Source organism: Perca fluviatilis, chromosome 22 (genome assembly GCF_010015445.1).
Source record: "Perca fluviatilis chromosome 22, GENO_Pfluv_1.0, whole genome shotgun sequence".
Lineage (NCBI taxonomy): Eukaryota > Metazoa > Chordata > Actinopteri > Perciformes > Percidae > Perca > Perca fluviatilis.
Window position 1 is genome coordinate 26,782,510 of NC_053133.1, and position 23,958 is coordinate 26,806,467.

Genomic DNA, 23,958 nt, shown 5'->3' on the forward strand with positions numbered 1-23,958 from the left:
ACGTTCGTCCAATCAGCTGCCAGTTATCATTTTGTGGGCAGCAATACAGATTAGCGCCGCCTGCTGTTTATGGAGACGTATTAGCGCAGAACGTACGCTCAAGTTGGCGTCGCTTCGATGTGTTTTTGGACCAATTCGGGGAGGAGGTGAATCAGTCTGACTGCCTTTCCATCCGTTTTATTTATTTGATTAGGACAATGCACATTAACGAACATTTCTGTAAATGCGCCAGTGTTAGCCAGTCCAGACTGATCTCATGAAGTGGCGTATGTACGACACGCCAATTCGTATGCCATTTTGGCGTTTTATCAAGACGCATAATCGCTTTTTTGCGTGTTGATCCTACATTACGAGTAGGGTTGGGTATCGTTTGGTTTTTTTTCGATTCCGGTGCTAAATCGATACTTTTAAAACGGTGCCGGTGCCTAAACGGTGCCTGAACCGGTACTTTTCAATAAAGTAAAAAAAAAAGAAGAAGTAAAAAAATAAGGGTAGTAAACAACAGTCAGTGACTTGTTTATTGCTAAGGCCATGGTCAAAATTAAAGATTTAATAATAATGTAATAACTATAACTATAACAATAACTTATTTCACCAGTATATTGCTGTTGAACCCCAGAAGGGAAAAGGGTATTTTACAATTACTGTGAATGCACCACGAGGCTACCTGTTTTAAGTGAACGCACCGTCTGTGTTGTTTAATTCCGACAATGGCAGCTGCGAGTGAACGCACCGTCTGTGTTGTTTAATTCCGACGACGGCAGCTGCAAGTGAACGCACCGTCTGTGTTGTTTAATTCCGACCATATAAACATAGTACTACTAGTACTACTACTGTATATCTATGAATGGCAGCAGCTGCTGCGCTGCAGAGCAGACTGTTACATCCCGCTGTTGAAGTCCTCCACAGTGAAATACAGTCACACTTTACACTGTTTAACGTTAGCTGTCAGCATTTTACCGGTGTTTAATCCAGCTGCTAGCTAAAGGTAGGCTAACGTTACATGCTGTCAGGTGTAGTGTAAAGTCAAGCACCGAAATGAGGCACCGAAACTTTCGTTCTTATTCGGTCTCGTTACTACCGTTTACGTCGGCACCAGTTCCTTACTGGCACCGAGTTTCGGTACCCAACCCTAATTACGAGTGAATTTTCGCCATAGCGAGTAGTATAAAGAGACGTAGGTCCACATAAGGAGGTTGGTTGGGGGGCAGATGGGTAAAACAGGACTTTCACCCAGGAGACATTGGCGAAGGCTTAAAAAACAATTTTAAAAAATGGCCACATGTGGGATTTTCAGCCTTTTATTGTTTTTTAAGCGTCCCCCCCCAATGTTTCTTTCCTAAACCCAGCAGTTTATTGTGTTTCTGTCGTTAATTTCCGTGTTTTTGTAATTTTTTTGTGTTACTAAAGCATTTCCCTGTCTTCTTTTCCTAAACCCAACCATTTTTTTGGGTCTTTTTTTGTCTTTCTCGCGATAGTAAGTCACGTTCTCACGATAGTTCTCACGATAGTACGTCACGTTCTCACGATAGTTCTCACGATAGTTCTCACGATACTACGTCACGTTCTCACGATAGTTCTCACGATAGTTCTCACGATAGTAAGTCATGTTCTCACGATAGTTCTCACGATAGTACGTCACGTTCTCACGATAGTTCTCACGATAGTACGTCATGTTCTCACGATAGTACGTCATGTTCTCACGATAGTACGTCAAGTTCTCACGATAGTTCTCACGATAGTACATCACGTTCTCACGATAGTACGTCACGTTCTCACGATAGTACGTCATGTTCTCACGATAGTACGTCATGTTCTCACGATAGTTCTCACGATAGTTCTCAACGAGATAGTACGTCATGTTCTCACATAGTACTCATATCAATCATAGTTCTCAACATATACTACGATAGTACGTCATGTTCTCACGATGAATACGTCATTTCTCCACGATAGTTCTCGATGCTCATGTTCTCACGATAGTACGTCAAGTTCTCACGATAGTTCTCACGATAGTACGTCACATTCTCACGATAGTTCTCACGATAGTACGTCACGTTCTCACGATAGTACGTCTTCCACATATAGTATGTTCTCCACGATAGTACGTATGTTCTCACATTTAGAAGTTCTCACGATAGTACCATTTCTCCACATAATACTCCTTCTCACATAGTTCATAGATGCTATGTTCTCCACGAAGTTCTCAACGATGATACCATTTCACGATAGCACGATATACGTCACGTTTCCACGATAATACTCACGTTCTCACGATAGTTCTCACATGTACGTCCTTCACACATATCTCAACATAGTACTCATGTTCTCACGATATTACGTCATGTTCTCACGATAGTACGTCACGTTCTCACGATAGTTCTCACGATAGTTCTCACGATAGTACGTCACGTTCTCACGATAGTACGTCATGTTCTCACGATAGTACGTCCCGTTCTCACGATAGTACGTCCCGTTCTCACGATAGTATGTCCCGTTCTCACGATAGTTATCACGATAGTACGTCCCATTCTCACGATAGTCCTCATGATAGTACGTCACATTCTCACGATAGTTCTCATGATAGTACGTCACATTCTCACGATAGTTCTCATGATAGTACGTCACGTTCTCACGACAGTACGTCACGTTCTCACGATAGTACGTCCCGTTCTCACGACAGTACGTCACGTTCTCACGATAGTACGTCCCGTTCTCACGATAGTACGTCACGTTCTCACAATAGTTATCACGATAGTACGTCCCATTCTCACGATAGTTCTCATGATAGTACGTCAAGTTCTCACGATAGTACGTCACGTTCTCACGATAGTTCTCACGATAGTACGTCCCGTTCTCACGATAGTTCTCACGATAGTACGTCACGTTCTCACGATAGTTCTCACGATAGTATGTCACGTTCTCACGATAGTACGTCACGTTCTCACGATAGTACGTCACGTTCTCACGATAGTACGTCACGTTCTCACGATAGTACGTCACGTTCTCACGATAGTACGTCACGTTCTCACGATAGTTCTCACGATAGTACGTCACATTCTCACGATAGTACGTCACGTTCTCACGATAGTACGTCACGATAGTACGTCACATTCTCACGATAGTACATCATGTGGCGACGCCACGTGGTGTGTTTGTTTACGTCCGCTGTATACAGCGTAGACATACACGTGAATAGCTGAAAATGCGTTCAGATAACACGCCATTTGGCTTTAGGAAAGTGGCGTGTATGTTTACGCAAAGTCATGATGCCACGTTAGCCAGTCGGCTAATTTTCAACTGTAGTCTTAGTTACCCAGCATGCATGTCTTTGTGGTGGGAAGAAACCACAACCCAGAACCTTCTTGCTGTGAGGCAGCATAAGTGCTAACCACTGAGCTAACCACTGAGCTAACCACTGAGCTAACCACTGAGCTAACCGTGCTGCCTTAACTGCCGAAGGTCGGCCATTGGGTTGGTGTGTCAAGAGCCTTTAGAATGAATACTTTAAAGGAACAGTTCACCAAAAAAAAAACAGTCTCAATTGTCTATACCTCCCGAGGCTCTCTACGGTGCCAGAAAAGGTTTTCCGTCAAATGCAAAACAAAGCGCATGATAAATGAAAGCATGTCAGCGCAAACAGAATTCTATGGAGGTCGAACAAAAGGCCTGCAAAAAGGAAACACATATTTTTGTTGTGAACTCATGTTAATAAAGCTTTGTTTGGAAACAAGATTATTGGATAATGCTGCACAGGGAGTTTAAAAAAAAAAGCTTTTGGGATGTTTTATAAGCCTTCTGTAGCGTAGATACTGCAATGGCATCAGTTACTGTACATCAGAACTTGGTAGTGTTTTCTACATCGACAGAATAGCAAAAGAAGGGCACTGAAGGCTTTTTTTCGAAAGCTGTTTTTCACTCTTCTCTTCACTGGCTTCTGTAAGAGTTTGATTTACCAACTGTGGTTCGTCGATCTGATTGGTTGAAGTTAGCTTGTAATCAGGGATGTACCGAATCCAGGATTTGGCTTCGGATTCGGCTGAATATTGGGCTTTTTGATGGGGGTTCGGTTTCTTCCGAACCTTAGGATTTTCCCACCGAACCGAACCCTAAGCTTGCACTACGCGCGCTACGCTGGTCGCAGTAATGACGGCGCCGTTGATTACGGGAAGGTGTTTACGTAAAGGTGGAGCGTTCAATGCAGCAGGCTGTGAGAAAGTGGACATGGAACTGGTGAGCAGAAACAGTTGTTGTTTGGCAGTACTTTCAGTCAAAAGAAGGCCATTCAAGTCCAGCTACATGTTCAATCTGTTCAATGATGATTGGTCTGGTGGTGGCGAGGACCCTAAACTATACACAACATGGCCGCTGTTACAACATTCGGTATGAAACATCTGAAAGAATACGAGTTGAGCACGAAGGAATCTCCAGACAGCAGCCAAAATGCAGCAACTTCAGGTACGGCAAAGGAAGGACAGTCACTGCTAAAAACTGGTGTTAACCAGACGATGGATTCGGTATTCGGTTTCGGATTAGACAGAATCTTAACCAGTGGATTCGGTATTCGGCAGAACCCCAAAAATCTGGATTCGGTGCATCCCTACTTGTAATAGACGGTGACGGAGACACGCTTCATCGAATCACCTGCAAAGTGTCTTCCCTTTACCGAACAGTTTCCAGCGAGGGTATTTCTGATAGTTCTGTGTAACAAACAATCTGGCGCATCAGGTTACTTCTTTAACACCGTTCGATAGAAAACCTTTCCTGGGACCGTAGAGAGCCTAAAGAAGTGAGTACCAATGGATCAGGGACCATAAAGATGGCTGCCGCCTCAACTTCAATCATAATCCAATCTCCTTACTTCTTTCCAATATGCATAAACCTAAATATTTCAGCCCCAAGCTCGTATAGAGTCAAAGCAACAATTCAGCAAATTCACTAATTTTTTTAACTGTGAATAAAAATCTAAAACATACTTTTTGTTTTTTTACCCTTTTGTTTTGTTTTAAAGCTAACTTTAAAAATACGAGACAGGTTATGGAGCCAAACTAAAGGGCGGCCATCTTTATGCACCTGCACCTGAAATAAATCACAAGTAAATTATATAACTGAAAAGTCATTTTACAGCCAATAGAAATAGAAATATAACTCTGCCGTGAGGCGAAAATCTCTGTAAAAGTTGTATCCTGTTACTTTGTTTTCATCTGACAGCAGCTTTAACCCTTGTGTTGTCCTCGTTTTCAAAGTTTTTTTTTTTTATATCCGAAATATTCCGCCAAATTGCCTAAAATGCAACATGGATGTACGTTGGATGTTCGGAAACACGACGTTCTTCTCAGGCTAAAATAAATGAATACTTTCACTGAGTTTTCAGCGTTTAATACAATTTTAAAGCATTCGAAAAAAAAATGTTCAAAACCGTGACTAAACTTATGGTGTTTTTCCATCACATGGTGCCTGCTCGACTCCACGGTGCCCCGTCTTCTTTTTTCCGTTGCAGATTTAGTATCGTCTCATGCGTGAGGCGACCGTGGCTGGTCGTCATAGCGACGCCGCAGGAAACTGCCGTGACCTTACTGTACGTACACACGGCCGCCGACTTGAGCTTCTAAAGATACCGGAAGTCGTTTTCAATGGAAGCTTCTCTCAGCTGCAAGGAGCGGCAAATCTGTCGGCGTTGCGTTTTGGGCGTCCAGAGCGTCAATCAGAAAGTTGAACTTTGGTCAACTTTATGGTAATGAGCTATGACGCGGTTCAGCGGGAAACGACCAGCAACCAATCGGAATATAGACGTCCTTTGCGCTGGCTGATCCCAGAGAAACATACGATGTAAACTTTGGTTCCTACCAAGACATTAGTTCCATGAAAATGGAGGAAAATCTCATAATCGCCGTTGCTGGGTTCCCCTATCATCTATGATGTGAGGTTGTTTGCGTATAGGGACCAGTTAACGTTACCTGCCGGTCACATGGTCTCTAAACAGTCACATGGTCTCTAAACAGTCACATGGTCTCTAACCAGTCACATGGTCTCTAACCAGTCACATGGTCTCTAACCAGTCACATGGTCTCTAAACAGTCACATGGTCTCTAAACAGTCACATGGTCTCTAACCAGTCACATGGTCTCTAACCAGTCACATAGTCTCTAACCAGTCACATGGTCTCTAAACGGTCACATGGTCTCTAAACAGTCACATGGTCTCTAAACAGTCACATGGTCTCTAACCAGTCACATGGTCTCTAACCAGTCACATGGTCTCTAAACAGTCACATGGTCTCTAAACGGTCACATGGTCTCTAAACAGTCACATGGTCTCTAACCAGTCACATGGTCTCTAACCAGTCACATGGTCTCTAAACAGTCACATGGTCTCTAAACGGTCACATGGTCTCTAACCAGTCACATGGTCTCTAACCAGTCACATGGTCTCTAAACAGTCACATGGTCTCTAAACAGTCACATGGTCTCTAACCAGTCACATGGTCTCTAAACAGTCACATGGTCTCTAAAACAGTCACATGGTCTCTAACCGGTCACATGGTCTCTAAACAGTCACATGGTCTCTAAACAGTCACATGGTCTCTAACCGGTCACATGGTCTCTAAACAGTCACATGGTCTCTAAACAGTCACATGGTCTCTAAAACAGTCACATGGTCTCTAACCAGTCACATGGTCTCTAAAACAGTCACATGGTCTCTAAACGGTCATATGGTCTCTAACCAGTCACATGGTCTCTAACCAGTCACATGGTCTCTAACCAGTCACATGGTCTCTAACCGGTCACATGGTCTCTAAACAGTCACATGGTCTCTAAACAGTCACATGGTCTCTAAACGGTCATATGGTCTCTAACCAGTCACATGGTCTCTAACCAGTCACATGGTCTCTAACCAGTCACATGGTCTCTAACCGGTCACATGGTCTCTAACCAGTCACATGGTCTCTAACCGGTCACATGGTCTCTAACCAGTCACATGGTCTCTAAAACAGTCACATGGTCTCTAAACGGTCATATGGTCTCTAACCAGTCACATGGTCTCTAACCAGTCACATGGTCTCTAACCAGTCACATGGTCTCTAACCGGTCACATGGTCTCTAAACAGTCACATGGTCTCTAACCAGTCACATGGTCTCTAACCAGTCACATGGTCTCTAAACAGTCACATGGTCTCTAAAACAGTCACATGGTCTCTAAACGGTCACATGGTCTCTAAACAGTCACATGGTCTCTAAACAGTCACATGGTCTCTAAAACAGTCACATGGTCTCTAAACGGTCACATGGTCTCTAAACAGTCACATGGTCTCTAACGAGTCACATGGTCTCTAAAACAGTCACATGAGGCTCGTTCAAGATGAGCCAGATCTGCGCAGAATCGATCACCGGCGATCGCCGCCCGTTGCATGCCGGTTAGATTTGTGTCCGACTTGATCCCGACTTGCTCTGACGTCATGCACACGTGGGCAACGATAATCTCACGAGACCAAGGCGGCCGCAGTTCTGAGACGCAGGTAGCGCAGTTGCTTTTCACCAACTGCAAGAGCCGAAGCGCGGGCGACCCACCGGGCATGCTGGGAAACGCCCGGTCTCTCAGCTGATCGAACAGCTGATTGGTTCAGAATCGACTCAACATGACAACGTTTTATATAAACTTTTCATTGATTTTGAATCGGAGGGATTTTAACTGCTATTTGTCTGATTTAAAGGCTTATTCTGTACAGAACACATGTTGTGTGGCTGATAGTTGTGTTTAAAAGTCAGAGAGACTAAATCTGTTCAGGTTACGGATCATCTACAGTCTGTTGTTTATTAAAATCAGCAACAGATCGCATGTAGAGAATTCTGACAGCTACTATGTCATAATAAAAACAACTGGAGACTGTGTAGGAGCTGATATAGGGGTCTGATAACATTTTATTAAATCGGAATCGGACCACCGTGTTTCTGTCACTTCCTGTTCAGCCTGAAGGCTGCTGTCAGCTGCTGGAATCAGCTGGAAAACTGTCCGACTTGAGAGCGGACTTTTGTCACCGCCCCCTGCTGCTGCCGCCTGCTCTCGTCTACTTTACAGGCGAGGCGCACTTCATCTTGAACGAGCCTATGGTCTCTAACGAGTCACATGGTCTCTAAAACAGTCACATGGTCTCTAAACAGTCACATGGTCTCTAAACAGTCACATGGTCTCTAACCAGTCACATGGTCTCTAACGAGTCACATGGTCTCTAAAACAGTCACATGGTCTCTAAACAGTCACATGGTCTCTAAACAGTCACATGGTCTCTAACCAGTCACATGGTCTCTAAACAGTCACATGGTCTCTAACCAGTCACATGGTCTCTAAACAGTCACATGGTCTCTAACCGGTCACATGGTCTCTAAACAGTCACATGGTCTCTAACCAGTCACATGGTCTCTAAACAGTCACATGGTCTCTAAACAGTCACATGGTCTCTAAACAGTCACATGGTCTCTAAACAGTCACATGGTCTCTAAACAGTCACATGGTCTCTAAAACAGTCACATGGTCTCTAAACAGTCACATGGTCTCTAAACAGTCACATGGTCTCTAACCAGTCCTCTCACGGTGAAGTCCTGCACGGACTAACAGCTGGTCGGCTGCTCGCTCTGCCTGCATTCTGCTGCGGTTCAGCGACTAACGAGCGAGCTAACTGCTAACAGACACCGCTGCGACCAACAAACAATACAAATTCTGTCCTTATAGGTGTAATTAATAAAAGGTTTCTAGTGTCAGTGTGTTGGCCGTGCAGTGGCTGCTTGTGCTTTTTCTTCAATCGTGTGTTGTACGTACGGTAACGCGACACACACACACAGAACGTGGAAGGTGTGTTGTGTTTTTGACTCTCGGCATGTGGCTGTTTGCCAGAAGACGCATTTAGTTTCAAATGAAGCTGGAGGCAGCAAAAAACCCACCACTGGCTAAACTATTTAAAAATGGCGGGTTTGTTAGCAATGACGACGCAGCGATTAGTGACGATTCTATCCGACCAATCAGGAGTCTGCAGGTTTTCAGGTCACCTTTTGGTATCGCCTCAGCTCGCTTGGAACCTCGACTGAGGTGGTACTACATAAAGTACCTGTTGGCAGGTACCAGGGGACTTTTTTTCGTAATGGAAAACCAAAAAAAGTAGAGTAGCGAGTAGAGTCGAGCAGGTACCATGTGATGGAAAAACGCCATTACTGACTGATACCAGTCTGTGATCCACTCAACATCCTCTGAACTCATAATTACTGCTTTTTTTAACTAAAAAATTAGGTATAATGTCAAATAAATTAGGTGTATTGACGATGCATAAAAAAAATCATTGAAAAAAAGAGATAAAAAAAATGTAAAAAAGCACCTAAAGCATAGAAAAAAGCTCCAAAAACTTTTAAAATTTTGACCTAGAAGGACAAGAAGTTCAGTTCATGGTTGAGGGGGGAAGACACCACAAGGGTTAAGTTTTTCTAAAAATGTGTGACTGCCACATGACCCGAAACAAACTCCACGGTAACATTCAGATAAACACACACACACACAGAAACACGAGCATACGGTAAAAACAGCAGGACCAAAACACAGTGAGAACACAAAGGGTGCAGACAAGTTGACTGTCATCGGCAAATCGTATAATCACAACCAGTTTCTTTTTATGCCGTTTTATGACTTGAAAGCACTTTTTTTGGGGGGGTTCAGTTCATTCTTTAGAAACAGACACACTTTCAATTTGCGAATCGTCTGTAAACTAATGAATGACTAGCGTGATTAAATAAATTCGAGGGTGCAGTTTACGACATGCTTTCGAACAAGTTGCTACCACTGTGTTAAAGTTATGACATGTATCAGACTACAAACGGCCACGCTAGTGGAATAAAGATAACCCCGTTAGCGCTGCATGCTAACATGCACAGTGGAAACATACAGAGGAATAGCCAGCGACTTAGAGCGATTTGGATCCACATCTTCAAATAATATTTGTGTTAGAGTCAGAACTAAACAGGGAGAAGCAGCGTTCGGTTTTTAGGCTCCACATATCTGGAACGAACTCTCGGAAAACTGCAGCTCTTTTAAATCAAGGCTGAAGACCTTTCTTTTTGATGTTGCCTTTCTTTAAAAAAATTTTTATTTCTTATACTGAAGTTGCATTGTTGACACTGTATTACAATCTATACAGTCCTTCCAGAAAAATGGGGAGTTTTTTTTTTGATTGTTGCGGGGCAAAAATCCTTGATTATGCGCCATGTTTTCTTAAAAAATCCGATGGAATATGCTATATGATATTTATGCAATTTTATTTTATGATGAAAATTAAAATTTTTTAAAAAAATTTTTTTTTTTTTTTTTTTTATTTTTTTTTTTTTTTTTTTATATCATATTTTTAATATGCATTATGTATGTTTTTTACGTAGTTTTAAAGCACGTTGCAAACATGTTATCAGTGAAAAGCGCTTCATAAATACATTTTACTAATTTATTTACTTACTATTTGAAACAAGGATTAAGTCGGATATAATAGAGGATCATAAAGGATCCTAATCTATGTTTTTTGATGCTGTTAAAACTTTGATGATGTCCGATTTGTTTGCGGATTAACCGCTGTATATTTTTAATTACTGCTAACTTTTATCATTGTAACAAAAACTCAGTTATAGATGTGAATTTAGCATTAATTTAAATTAAAAAGGGAGCCCTTTATTAGGCATTAAAAGCCATTTTAACTCATGGCTCACCGCCAAGCGTTATTTTGTCGCTGTCTGCTAAGCCTCTGATGTTCGCTCACAACCAATTATAAGGAAGATTTCAGCGCCTCTTTCTGCATACTACCTACGTGCACTTTATCAGATCAGATCAGATTTATTCTGTAGGTAATATGCAGGATGAGATTTCAAACACAGCCACTGATTTCAGTTCTCCCAGCAGGCTCGGGGGTGCATTTTGCTATTCACTCCCCTGGCGTCTCGCTTCCTCACCTGGGATGACAGAGATGGTTTTGAGCGCTCGCAGCACCCTGAACGTCCTTAAGGCTGACACATTACCCAGGTCCACAAACTCAGTGACATATCTGCAACAAGCCGGGAGACAGAAGCACAAGAACAGACACACACAGAAGGGTATGACCACACTGAGCAACAACGAGCCGACACAGAGGGACAGAATACAAAGAGAGAGAGAGAGCTACAGTAGAGACAGAGACAGAGACATTGACTTCTAAGACGGGAAAGTCAGGCGGTCAAAAGTTGCTCAAACGGACATAAACTGGAGACAAACTCAGCTTCAGATTCTGAAGAAGACAATCTGGGCAACTTATTTCTTTAGTTTAGTGACAAATTTTGGGCTGCAATTAACTTCAAGTTCAACTGCAAACCACTTCCCTCTCTATATTGTTAAAGGAATACGCCACCGTTTGTTGAAATAGGGCTTATCCCGGTCTCCCCTAGCTGTAGATAGGTGGGCCAACACATTTTTTGTGCACGCATTGTTTTAGTCAGGTGCAAAACCGGCAGCGCCGCCGCTAGTTAGCTTAGCATAGTGAATGGAATCCTATGTTGCCGGTTAGCATGTTGTGAGTAAAAGTGAGCCAACAAAAGACAAAAAAACAACCTAATTACTTGCACTGAGACAAAAAATGCGTTGGCCCACCTATCTACAGCTAGGGGAGACCGTGATAAGAACTATTTCAACAAACGGTGGAGTATCCCTTTAACTGTGTGTGTCAAATCAAAAATCTCCAGTTTGTGCATCGTGTGTTCAGCTTTTCTGTGACTTTTCCTTCTTCACTGTGTCGTCAGTTCAGATCGGGTGATTACACAAGTGACTCCTGATTGGGCGGAGAATGGGAAGTGGGCGGGACACGGCAGACATGGGACGAACAAGAGAGGATGTTCACGACGACGTTAACGATGACGAGCGTTTGGGATGGGGAGGGGGTGGATTTCTGTTCCGTGTTGCCCCCTGGTGGTGGTGAGGCCTTACCTGGGATGACTGAGATAGTTTTCAGGGCTCTCAGCACTCTAAAGGTTCGCAGCGCCTGCAGGTTCCCTACTTTGATAAACTCTGTTAACAGCCTGTAGGGGGCAGTGTGGCGGTAGTCAACATACAACAGAGGAAGAAAGACATAACAAGGTCTGAAAATACTGTGGTGATTAAAAAAATAAAAAGTAACTTTACTAAAGGGCCACACTGGAAAATAAGAATCACATCAAGGGCCAGACATGTTTAGATTATTGACATGCTTTTATTTCATCCAAAAATTCAAATACCTTTGACTGTATTATTGCATGTCTCATATAGTCTGCTCTCTTACAGTTTGGTCGACATAAAGGCCCCAAAAAAAGTCAGCAATAAAAGTTCTTAAAAAAAGGCGCCACAAAGGCTGGGAAAAGTGACAAAAACATCGGGAAGAAAATATTGAAAAAACGTTCAAAAAGGTGGCAAAAACGTTGAAACAAGCACCAAATAAAGCGCCAAAAAACTGCCAGAAACGTGGAAAAGAACGTAGCAAAGAACATTGACGAAACTGGCAAAAACTTCGGAAAAAACGACAAATACTAGTTGGGCCAACATTTATTGTGAACCTTAAATATGCAGTAGGTAAAACTAATAAAACTAAGTTTCTGTCATATTGACCCTACTGAAACTGACCCTATGTTCCAGCAGAACTACATGAAGCAGGTACCTCTGGCACCACCTACAGCCTGTAATGCGATTTACAAAAATCCACAGCTCCCTGTTCAGATGCACCAATCAGGGCCAAGGGGGTGTCTAACTGTTCAGATGCACCAATCAGGGCCAGGGGGGGTGTCTAACTGCGTGTCAATCACTGCTCATGCACACGCATTCATTCTCCTTTGTTGACCGTTTTGGGCTTTAGCGGAAAGGGGGGAGGGACTGAGAAGTTGTCAATGTTAACAATTTTTGGCTAAGTCCTGGATCTTCACAATCTTACCTACAGCACCTTTAATTGATACGCATAAACAGGAGAGTGCATTTTTACAGATGGTTTTCTATAAACATCCTTATTTTAATCCTGTGTTGGAGAGGAGTATTATTGTCTTGTTGAATATGTGCATATAAAAACTAGGTACCAATATCGGAAAAACCCTATTCCTAACCCTGATTATAGGACGAGTCCGGCGCAAAATTACCCTAGGAGTTAATAGCGCATACAATAGGCTCTCTGCGCCCACATACATAATTTATACATTGTCGTGTTTCTTTAGAAATAAACAACGGACAAATAGAGTCTTTAAACGCTTCAGATGTAAAGTTATTCGCTGTCAAAGTGACGCCAAAATGAATGGGAGTCAATGGGATGCTAACGGCGGGTGAGTGCTTGTTAGCATCAAAATGGCGCCATAGGAGCTACGTACCGAGTCGACCGTTCTCTGGGATATGTTTTCATGCTAATCGAATGTGACCAGTGACGACGAACGCCATGTTACCAGTAACATGGCTCAAGCGCGGTTTTCCCAAGATGGCGCCTGTCTGTATACGTCAGGGGTGTCAAACTCATTTTCCCAGAGGGCCACACTGGAAAAAGACAATCACACCAAGGGCCAGACATGTATAGAGTTTACTGACGTGCTTTTGTTACTGCATGTCACTTTTTTTTAAACATTTTGGCAGCTTTTTTCCAAATTTTTGTTATTTTTGTTGCGACTTTTTTGTGGCTTTCTCAGACATTGGTCGACATTTTTGTAAATTTGCTGCTTTTTGTCACATTTTTGTTGACGTGAAGCCCTACGAAAGTCATCAAAAAGAGTTCCTTAGCCATCGTAGAATTTAGCAAATCAAGAAAAACTATTTTTTTTAACAACAACCGGCATATGAAAACTCTCTCTCTCTCTGCTTCTGGGGGGTCTCAGAGTCAGCCAATCTGCCAAATTCTGCTTTGATGCATTTTAAAAAACACTTTCCTGTGTTTTTGGTTTGGCGCACAACTTGGCGCGGCCAAAATGTATTGTGAACCCAAATTAATATACGGGCCAGATCTAAATCTGCAAGGGGCCGGATTTGGCCCACGGGCCTTGAGTTTGACACGTGTGGTCTACGTGAACGGTACTGTCTTTCTAAACTATCTTTTTAATAAACTGTCTGTACACTTATAAAGTTCTCAATGCTTCGGTTTACATGTAGGGACCCTCATTGTGCTACCGTGGAAGTGTGGTGCTATTTTGAGCCTTGTTAGAGGGAAAGTAATAGTGATTTATTTTTACTTTAGCCTCTTTCCCCCGACGACTATATAAGCTATAAGACGTTATAAGCTAATTAGCGCTCTGCGCAAAAACTGGTCACATTCGATTAGCATGAAAACATATCCCACAGAACGATCGAGCTCGGTACACGTATTCTATTAACCCCTAGGTTCATTTTGCACCAGATTTGTCCTTTAAAGTCAACCTTGAACCAAAGAGAAAGCCCTAAATATTTCCAACAACAGACCATTTATAAATGCCAGGTTGTAAAGGTGACACTTCTCTGCCCTTTATAGCGAATCAGAGAGCCAGAAGGACGCCAGGAGACAGCGGCCATTTTGGGGCCCCCACCAGTTAGATAGAGTTATCTGATCCCGAGCTGTTAACGGCCCTCCATTACGGCTCATATTTCACCGGCGTTGACTGGCAGGCTGATTGAATTACAGTGGGGGGTGCAGACGTTTAGAGTCACTGGTAGAACCAGTGACGGCAGAGACACTTCACACCGGAGAGGTCAGGTAATGAGTTACATCGGTTTCTCTCTCATCCGGACTGTATGTGCTCCGTGTTTAAATGGAGCACGTACAGAAGAAGAAGGAGTCAAGGGCACAACTTTGGGTTCAACATTGGTGGGGGTTAAGATCTCCACCTATCTAGCGAGTCTGTTAGTTTAATCATTTAACATATTCTAAATGGTGGATTCTTGGGGTAAACCCCAGGACATTTTGAGCAGCAAACACCTGCATTGTGGTGAATATTTAATGCAACAATGTGGGCCCTTTCTGCATCAAGTTATGGTGCAAATGTCTAACCCCTAACCCTAACCAATACCCATATCCCTACCCATACCCCTAACCCTAACCATGTAAATATTATTATTAATGAATTAATTTTGCTGTGTTGTTCAAACTTTCTGCATATTCAAAACATTGGGATGTGTTTTAAAAAGTTTATTTTTTTCATTCAAGATATGTTGGGGAGGTTTCACTAGCCAGTTTTGATTATTTGGGGGATGATGCCTATACTATTGACTGTATTGTTCTTGGGCTTGTATATTATGTCTAGTTTGGATGGGTTATTATTCTGTTTGAATTAACTAACAGATGAAACATGGACACCAGTAATATAGTGTAGCTGGAAATGTGTATGTGTGTATGCATGTGTATATGCATGTGTATGCATGTGTATATGCATGTGTGTATGCATGTGTATATGCATGTGTGTATGCATGTGTATATGCATGTGTATTGCGTGTGTGTATGCATGTGTGTATGCGTATGCGCATGTGTATATGCATGTGTGTATGTATGTGTATATGCATGTGTATATGCATGTGTGTATGCATGTGTATATGTATGTGTGTATGCATGTGTATATGCATGTGTGTATGCATGTGTATATGCATGTGTGTATGCATGTATATGCATGTGTGTATGCATGTGTATATGCATGTGTGTGTGCATGTGTATATGCATGTGTGTATGCATGTGTATATGTATGTGTGTATGCGTGTGTGTGTGTATGCATGTGTATGCATGTCTGTATGCATGTGTATATGTATGTGTGTATGCATATGTATATGCATGTGTGTATGCATGTGTGTATGCGTGTGTGTATGCATGTGTATATGCGTGTGTGTATGCATATGTATGTGTGTATGCATATGTATGTGTGTATGCATGTGTATATGTGTATGCATATGTATGTGTGTATGCGTGGCGCCCAACTATGCGCTGCGCTACCCCTGGCGTCGCGCACTGCTCGGAATTGACGCGTTGCGCTGCGCTCAAATTCACATTATTTCAACTTGTTGCCGCAGACCCAGTTGCCGCTGACCTTTCGAAAAGCGCAACCAATGACGTAGCATGTTGTTACCTAGCAACAGGGAAATAGCCTCCTTGCCACCCTTGATAACGAATACCTGCTCTGTGCTTGGGAGAGCAACACGCTTATCGTGTGATGTCATTCCCAGCTCTGGCTTCCGAGTTCTATAGACAGTATATATAAGAATGGACCAACAGATCCGGTTGCTCTGGACGGAGACCAGTGAAGGATATTAGAAGTCACTTTTCCGGTGAGCAGCCTCCAACTGAGAGAGACAATGTAAATGTGATGTGAGCAACCTGTCTGAAAGTTGGAAGTCTTCTGGTAGCTGTGCCGAGAGAAATCTCAATCATTCCCAATCTTACAGAGACGGAGAGCGTAGGTATATGTAAGGAGATAACATAGGCACAGGCTAATTACTGATCACTAACATGCTAGTTAACATTAGTAATTAAACCTAAACAGCTAATGGAAGTCCAAACTTCCTGTGAGCTTCTCCTGTACTATACGGTAATTCCTCTACTATGTGACACAATCGTTAGCCTATTTTTACGAAAACGTCTGCTGCTACGGAGCCATAACATGAGGTACAAGGTAATGGAGCCTTTTATACATTGTTGTGTTTCTTTAGAAATAAACAACCGACAAATAGAGTCTTTAAACGCTTCAGATGTAAAGTTATTCTCTGTCAAAGTGACGTCAAAATGAATGGCAGTCAATGGGATGCTAACGGGAGGTGATCGCTTTGTAGCATCAAAATGGCGCCATAGGAGGTTTGAGTTCTGAAGCGAACCTTACTCTCCCTTACCGAGATGTCTGATGTACATGGAACGCACTATTACTTCCTGCTTTGCTCACATGATATCTACTACGACCAATAGAGAGTGCTGCCACTAAAAAGGTAAAAATAAGTAGAATTTTGCTGCTTGAACAAATGACCTATGGGAGCGTTTTTTGAGGAAATGTATTTTGGCATGGAATGAAACCAGTACAAATACCTCAAATTTTCACTGACTAAACAGATTCATGTGCATTGCATGTCAAATGTAGCCTGGATGCCAGCCGAACTTAGCCCCGCCCACAAAATTCGAGGTCACATTCTGACTAGAATCTGAGTATGACCACGTCAGGCTATGTCAAATGCATTAGGGTCTTCACTTATTCATGCTAATGATGCATATGTTTTTTAAGTTACCACGGCGATGGGCGATATAAAAGATATGATATATTGCACCTCCTCTAATGCGATGCTGTGAAAATGGCTGAAGAGTCTGGAGCTGGCGGTCTGGTGATGGGCCAGCCATTAACATGTCGTTAGACTGGCAATATGAGGAACACAGGGGCGGGACCAGGGTGTGTGTTGTGTGTGTGTGTGTGTGTGTGTGTGTGTGTGTGTGTGTGTGTGTGTGTGTTGGACTCTGTCTCCATGGGAATCCTGACTCGGTAAGAGGGGAGGGGAGGAGGGCATCAATCAGACATTAAGAGTGTGTGTATGTGTCACTCTGGTTTTAATAAAGCACGGGTACAGAGGGGTGATGTGTCAGGGGCGGACTGCATGTGTGTGTGTGTGTGTGTGTGTGTGTGTGTGTGTGTGTGTGTGTGTGTGTGTGTGTGTGTGTGTGTGTGTGTAGAGGTGACTTATGTGTCCCTGTCCTCCTAAAGATCCATCTGACCGCAGGACGGCCTACGGTTCAAGGACACACAGCCACCCTGTGCGTGTGTGCGTGTGTGTGTGTGTGTGCGCGTCTGCGCGTGTGTGTGTGTGTCTGCGCGTGTGTGTGTGTGTGTGTGTGTGTGTGTGTGCGTCTGTCTGCGCGTGTGTGTGTGTGTGTGTGTGTGTGCGTCTGCGCGTGTGACTGAACGACTGATAAACAGATGGGAGACGAAGGAAGGAGCAGGTGGAATATTCAAAGTGTTCTAAAAGAAAACCGTGTCGTCGTTCCCCAGAAACTGCCACAAAGACTCAAATTCCCAGAATGCTTCTCTCACTATCACTTAAAGAGGGCTGTGCATTTGTTATTGCCAGTCAAGGTGACGATACGGACATTTCAACACGAGTCCTGTTCAACGGTTATAAGGAGAAGAGTCGTAAGATCAATACACGTTTGCACATTCTTTCCTGTGTATATTTTTTGAATAGTTCTTGTATTCTAACCCATTTATTATAATTTTTTTGGTATATTCTGTATGTGTGCTACAGTATGAGTTTTATATTTGCGTCTGTAGCACTGAAATTTGCAATTTGGGATCAATAAAGTCTAATCTAATCTTAGACAGTGAAATCAGTTGATGTGTTGAGTCTTCAGGCTGATTTCTGGAAGTTAGTTTTGAACTCTCGAACAGACGAGAAGGTAGCCTAGAAATCTAGACGCACTCTAGCGACAGCAAATGTAATATGCAGCCAGGGTCAGTCTAGCAAAGCTAGAAAAACCAAACTCTGGTCAGGCCAATCGCATCGTGTATAGAGTAGGTGGGCGGGGCTTAACATAATGACAACAGAGTTGCTATTTGAAAACAAAGAAGATGGCTGCTGCTGCTGCTGCTGCTGCTGCTGGTTGGTTGTAGCGCTGCTCTGGTTGGTTGTAGCGCTATCCTATTGCGTGCAGAGGGAATTTGACAGACTACCGTTTATCCCGCCCCTCGGATTGAGTCCTGTAAATGATTTCCCAGAACCAACATCCTGATGTGGGTCTGGCTTGCACGATTCGTTCTGCGCATGCGCAAGATAATACTGTTTTACCGAGGATACGACCTGACCGATCTGTTCCACGCTAGCCAATGGCTAGCCTCCACCGGGAAGCTAACGTTAGTTTAGCTAACAGCTAATTCGGCTAAGCGCTAGCTGACAGCTAGATTCAGTCTAAAATAACGTTAAGTCAAACTTAATGGGAGAAGCAGGCTACAGCTACATTAAGACTTTACAGTAACATAATAACAATAAAGACAAGTGTTGAGTGATTGTATTTTTAATGAGCACAAGTAAAGTAGAACTGACGTAACAGCTGTTATATATGTTAACGTTTATTTTCAAGTTTTATTTTGAGGGTCTTTTAAAGTTATTACATGCTGTCTCAGCTAGCGCTTAGCCGAATTAGCTGTTAGCTAAACTAACGTTAGCTTGGCTGTCGACCGGAAGCGTGGAACAGATCGTGCAGGGTCGTAAATCTTCGTACAACAGCGCATGCACGAACATTTTTGCGCATGTGCAGAACGGATCGTGTACATACCTGTCAAGTTTTGGATTTGAAAATAAGGGAAATTTTCCAGCGCCCACCTCGAGCAGTCCCACCACCCCAAACCAAGCTCCAGTATCCCTTACATTTTAAGACCGGTGTACAAGAAAAGCTAAAATCACCACTTGATGCAGAATGTTGAAAACATTTACAATTTATAACATTGCTTGTCTTTACATTTTATTTTCATTCCACACATTCTTTTCATTTCATATTGCTTTTCTTTTACAGTTTTACTTTTCATTTCCCATAACTTTTCTTTACTCTTTTAGTGAGTTATTGTACAAATGTGTTGCAGACTTTGCATTCTTTAAGACTGTTTTAGGAAGGAGTGTATTTGTGGGCTGGGCCAGAGTGGTTCATGTTACATAGAGAGTAGAGCGCAACCAGTTCTGTTGTCTAACGTCCTCCTATTCTCTGGAACAATCTTTCGTACCATGCTAAACACCCGTTCTCAACTTGCATTGCTATGGGGAATGCATAGTAAAGCCATCATAAGTTTTGGCAGCGCACCGTCTCTGTCGTAGCGTCACTCATCATCTGACATCACACACTGACCTTGCGACAACTGCCACCTACAGTACCTGTAGTAGGCATAGATATATGCTGTAGTCTGGGTCTGCCGAGGTTTCTTCCTAAAAGGGAGTTTTTGTCGCGATAGCCACTGCTAATGCTTGCTCTTGATGGAATTACTGTAATTGTTGGGGTTTTGGAAATTATAGAGTGTGGTCTAGACCTACTCTATCTGTAAAGTGTCTCGAGATAACTTATGTTATGATTTGATACTATAAATAAAATTGAATTGAATTGAATTAGTAGGCTGCTGCAGGTGGCAGTTATCGCGAGGCTAGTGACAGAGCTCAGATTGGGGAGTACTTCCATGGGTATTTGTTATTTAGCTCTGCTGCGGTGTTTCCGTTTTGGTCAAAGAATCTACGGACCGGAAAGAGAAAGTCACGAGGCTTTCCAGCCCAAGGGATCTGTGCCTGGCAGGTATGGTGCAGGCTACCCAGGTCTCATCTCCATCAGCCTAGGCTATATATGGAGGGGGGCAACTCTGCATGTGTGTGTTAGTGGTCCAGCACATCAAGTGTAGTTAAGCTACCAAAGTGTATAACAGTCACACCTACCTGTGTGGCTATGAGCGAGGGGGCTCCGTTCCACTGCTTAGCAGCAGCGCGCGCGCCTTTCTTCTGGTAGACATGCCACCCCCTTGCCCCGGCATGCAGGCAGCTGTCAGGACACATACATCCATTGCCACTTCCTTCTCTCAATTTGAGTCTGTGGGTGTGGTGCTGTGGGCTAAACCTCCAGTGACTGCTAAAAACCTCCAATTACTTCATTTAAGACCCTCAAATGAACAGCTTAAATCTTAAACCTCGTCCATTGTGTCTATGTTGTCTCCAGGCGCCCGGCGGCTCTCTGTAGAGCGCTCTCTGTGCCTCATCACCAATGTGTGAACAACCAGTTAATAACTGAAGGAAATCTGCAGAATCATCTAAGTTTTTTTTTTTTTTTAATGGCAAAAAGGAAACTCTTTAACCTCGTGAATTAGAAATAACAAAGTTGCGCTTTAAAAACCTAAATCTGAAGTGTGTCTGTACACGATCCACATGAACCTGGATGAAAGTGGACCAGAGTAAAGCTGGAAGATTCTGGGAACTGCAGAATCATCTAAGTTTTTAATGGCAAAAGAACTCTTTAACCTCGTGAATTAGAAATAAGTTCGCGCTTTAAAACCTAAATTAAGTGTGTTGTACAATCACATAACCTAGATGAAGTGAGGAAGTAAGGTGGTTAATGGTTGGTTAAAGATGGATGATATAAGTTTTTTTTTTTGTGGTCCTACGTTTTGTCAAAAAAAGAAACTCTTTAACCTGCATTGAATTAGAAAAACAAAGTTAGCTTTAAAACCTAAATCTGAAGTGTGTGCTAGCGCGATCCACATGAACACGGATGGTGGACCATATGCTGGTGTCTGTCCGGTATATTGGGGGTCTCCACGCCTGAAGTCCTTGTGGTGTCCAGGTCCGCAGTGTGGTGTGGGTCTCCTGCCTGTGTGTCTGTCTGTGGTCGTGTTGTAGAGCTGGGTATCCTGCTCTGCCTTTGAGAAAATGAAAGCTCAGATGGGCTGAATTGTATAATATTAAGATTATTAATATTTTACATTGTAATTTCCACTTGTGGGATTAATAAAGTATACATTATTATTATTATTTAAATTTTAAATTTTAAATTTTAAATTTTAAATTTTAAATTTTTATATATTTTTTTTATTTTTATTTTTTTTATATTTATTATGAATTATTTATAATTCAATATTAACAGGCAAACCGAGCTGGAGGCCAATAAGTACATTTGGGAGACAAAATGAGGGTTATGTGTGTGGTGATAAGTGTAAGCCGAGGCGCTGGGTATCCTATGCTGCCTTTTGAAAATGAAAGCTCAGATGGGGTGAATTGTATAATATTAGATTATTAATATTTAACATTGTAATTTCCCACTTGTGGGGATTAATAAAGTATACATTATTATTATTATTTAAATTTTTAAATTTTAAATTTTTAGAATTTTAAATTTTTATATATTTTTATTTTATTTTTTTATATTTATTATGAATTATTTATAATTCAATATTAACAGGCAAACCGAGGCTGGGTAATAAGAATTACATTTGGAGACAAAATGAGGGTTAATCAAATATCTGGTCGAACTCTCGTTGAAGAATATTAATATTTAACATTGTAATTTCCACTTGTGGGATTAATAAAGTATACATTATTATTGGCTAATTTTAAATTTTTAGAATTTTAAAATTTTAAATTTTATATATTTTTTTATTTTTTATTTTTTTTTATATTTATTATGAATTATAATTCAATATTAACAAACAAACCGGGCTAAGGCCAATAAGTACATTTAGGAACAAAACGGGTTGGTGATTGTGTGTGATGTCTGGATGTAATGCAGGTGTCTGGAGGTGTGTGTTTAACAGCTGATTTTATGGTGAATTTGTCCTTTAACTAAAAGCCATTTCTCCAGGTGGGTGCGTGCAGTGGCACCGCGCCCCTCCACTTCCACAACACGCTTACGAACAGCAGCCGACTTGCCCCCCGTCCGTGGGGCATGGCCTTAGCGGGCCTCGGCGAACGACGAACTATTACAAAACACCTTAAAAAAAAAAAAATCAGTTCTTAGCCAACAAAAAGGTGGAAAAATACCTTAACCTAAAGCAGCAACCAGGAGGCGCTGATCCAGTGGTCCCCATTGGTCGTTAAAACCTTACGCCGTGGCCTGATGTGTCACAGCTGCCCAGAATAAAAGTCCTTCCATCAGTCAGTCAATTACCCAAGTGGACAGGTCACGACTCTCTCTCTCTCTCTCTCTCTGTCTCTCTCTCTCTCTCTGTCTCTCTGTCTCTCTCTGTGTCTCTCTCTCTCTCTCTGTGTCTGTCTCTCTCTGTCTCTCTCTCTCTCTCTCTCTCTCTGTCTCTCTCTCTCTCTCTCTCTCTCTGTCTCTGTCTCTCTCTCTCTCTCTCTCTCTCTCTCTGTGTGTCTCTCTCTCTCTCTCTCTCTCTCTCTCTGTCTCTGTCTCTCTGTGTCTCTCTCTCTCTCTCTCTCTGTGTCTCTCTCTCTCTCTCTCTCTCTCTGTCTCTCTCTCTCTCTCTCTCTCTCTCTCTGTGTCTCTCTCTCTCTCTCTCTCTCTCTCTGTCTCTCTCTCTCTCTCTCTCTCTCTCTGTCTCTGTCTCTCTCTCTCTCTCTCTCTCTCTCTCTCTCTCTCTCTCTCTCTCTCTCTCTGTCTCTGTCTCTCTCTCTCTCTCTCTCTCTCTCTCTGTGTGTCTCTCTCTCTCTCTCTCTCTCTGTCGTCTCTCTCTCTCTCTCTCTCTCTGTCTCTCTCTCTCTCTGTCTCTCTCTGTGCTCTCTCTCTGTGTCGGTGTCTCTCTCTCTCTCTCTGTCTCTCTCTCTCTCGTGCCTCTCTCTCTCTCTCTCTGCCTCTCTCTGTGTCTGTGTCTCTCTCTCTCTCTCTCTCTCTCTCTCTCCGCTCTCTCTCTGTCTCTCTCTCTCTTCTGTCTCTCTCTTCTCTCTCTCTCTCTCTCTCTCCGTCTCTCTCTGTCTGCGCTGTGTCTGTTCTCTCTGTCTCTCTCTCTCTCTCTCTCTCTCTCTCTCTCTCTCTCTCTTGTGTCTGTCTCTCTCTCTCATCTCTCTCTCTCTCTCTCTCTCTCCGTCTCTCTCTCTCTGTGTCTGTCTCTCTCTGTCTCTCTGTGTCTCTCTCTCTCTCTCTCTCTCTCTCTCTCTCTCTGTCTCCTTCAGGAAGGCTGTGTGTGACGGGAGTCAGGTGTCATCGACAGGGCTGCTTTCTCCATCTTTTCTTTTTGCGGGAGGCGTGGATGTGTTCTCTGTTGTGTGTTGTTTGCCGGTGTGTTTGTGTGTGTGTAGATGTGCCGTGTGTGTGTGTGTGTGTGTGTGTATAGGCCTACTTGTATTCATGTGTGTGTGTGTGTGTGTGCGTGTGTGTGTGTGCATGTATATGTGTGTGTGGGCTTGTTTAACTATATTCGTGTGGTCCAAAAACCAGTCCAGTATACTTTTGAGGTCCTGACAGCTTTGTGGGGCCAAAATGCTGGACCCCACAACTTTAAAGGGCTGTTTGAGGGTTAAGACTTGGTTTTAGGATTAGGGTTAGAATTAGGTTGTGGTTAGGGT

At 42.7% G+C, this 23,958-nt stretch overlaps 1 protein-coding gene across 1 annotated transcript in view; it reads right to left on the reverse strand.

Moving 5' to 3' along the window:
- LOC120552733 (sodium channel protein type 4 subunit alpha-like) overlaps positions 1–23,958 on the reverse strand; it is a 346,898-nt gene that overhangs the window by 223,075 nt on the left and 99,865 nt on the right. Inside the window, exon 7 of the mRNA XM_039790961.1 lies at positions 10,974–11,065. Coding sequence (XP_039646895.1) covers positions 10,974–11,065 — 92 coding nt within the window. The remainder of the gene's footprint in view (positions 1–10,973; positions 11,066–23,958) is intronic.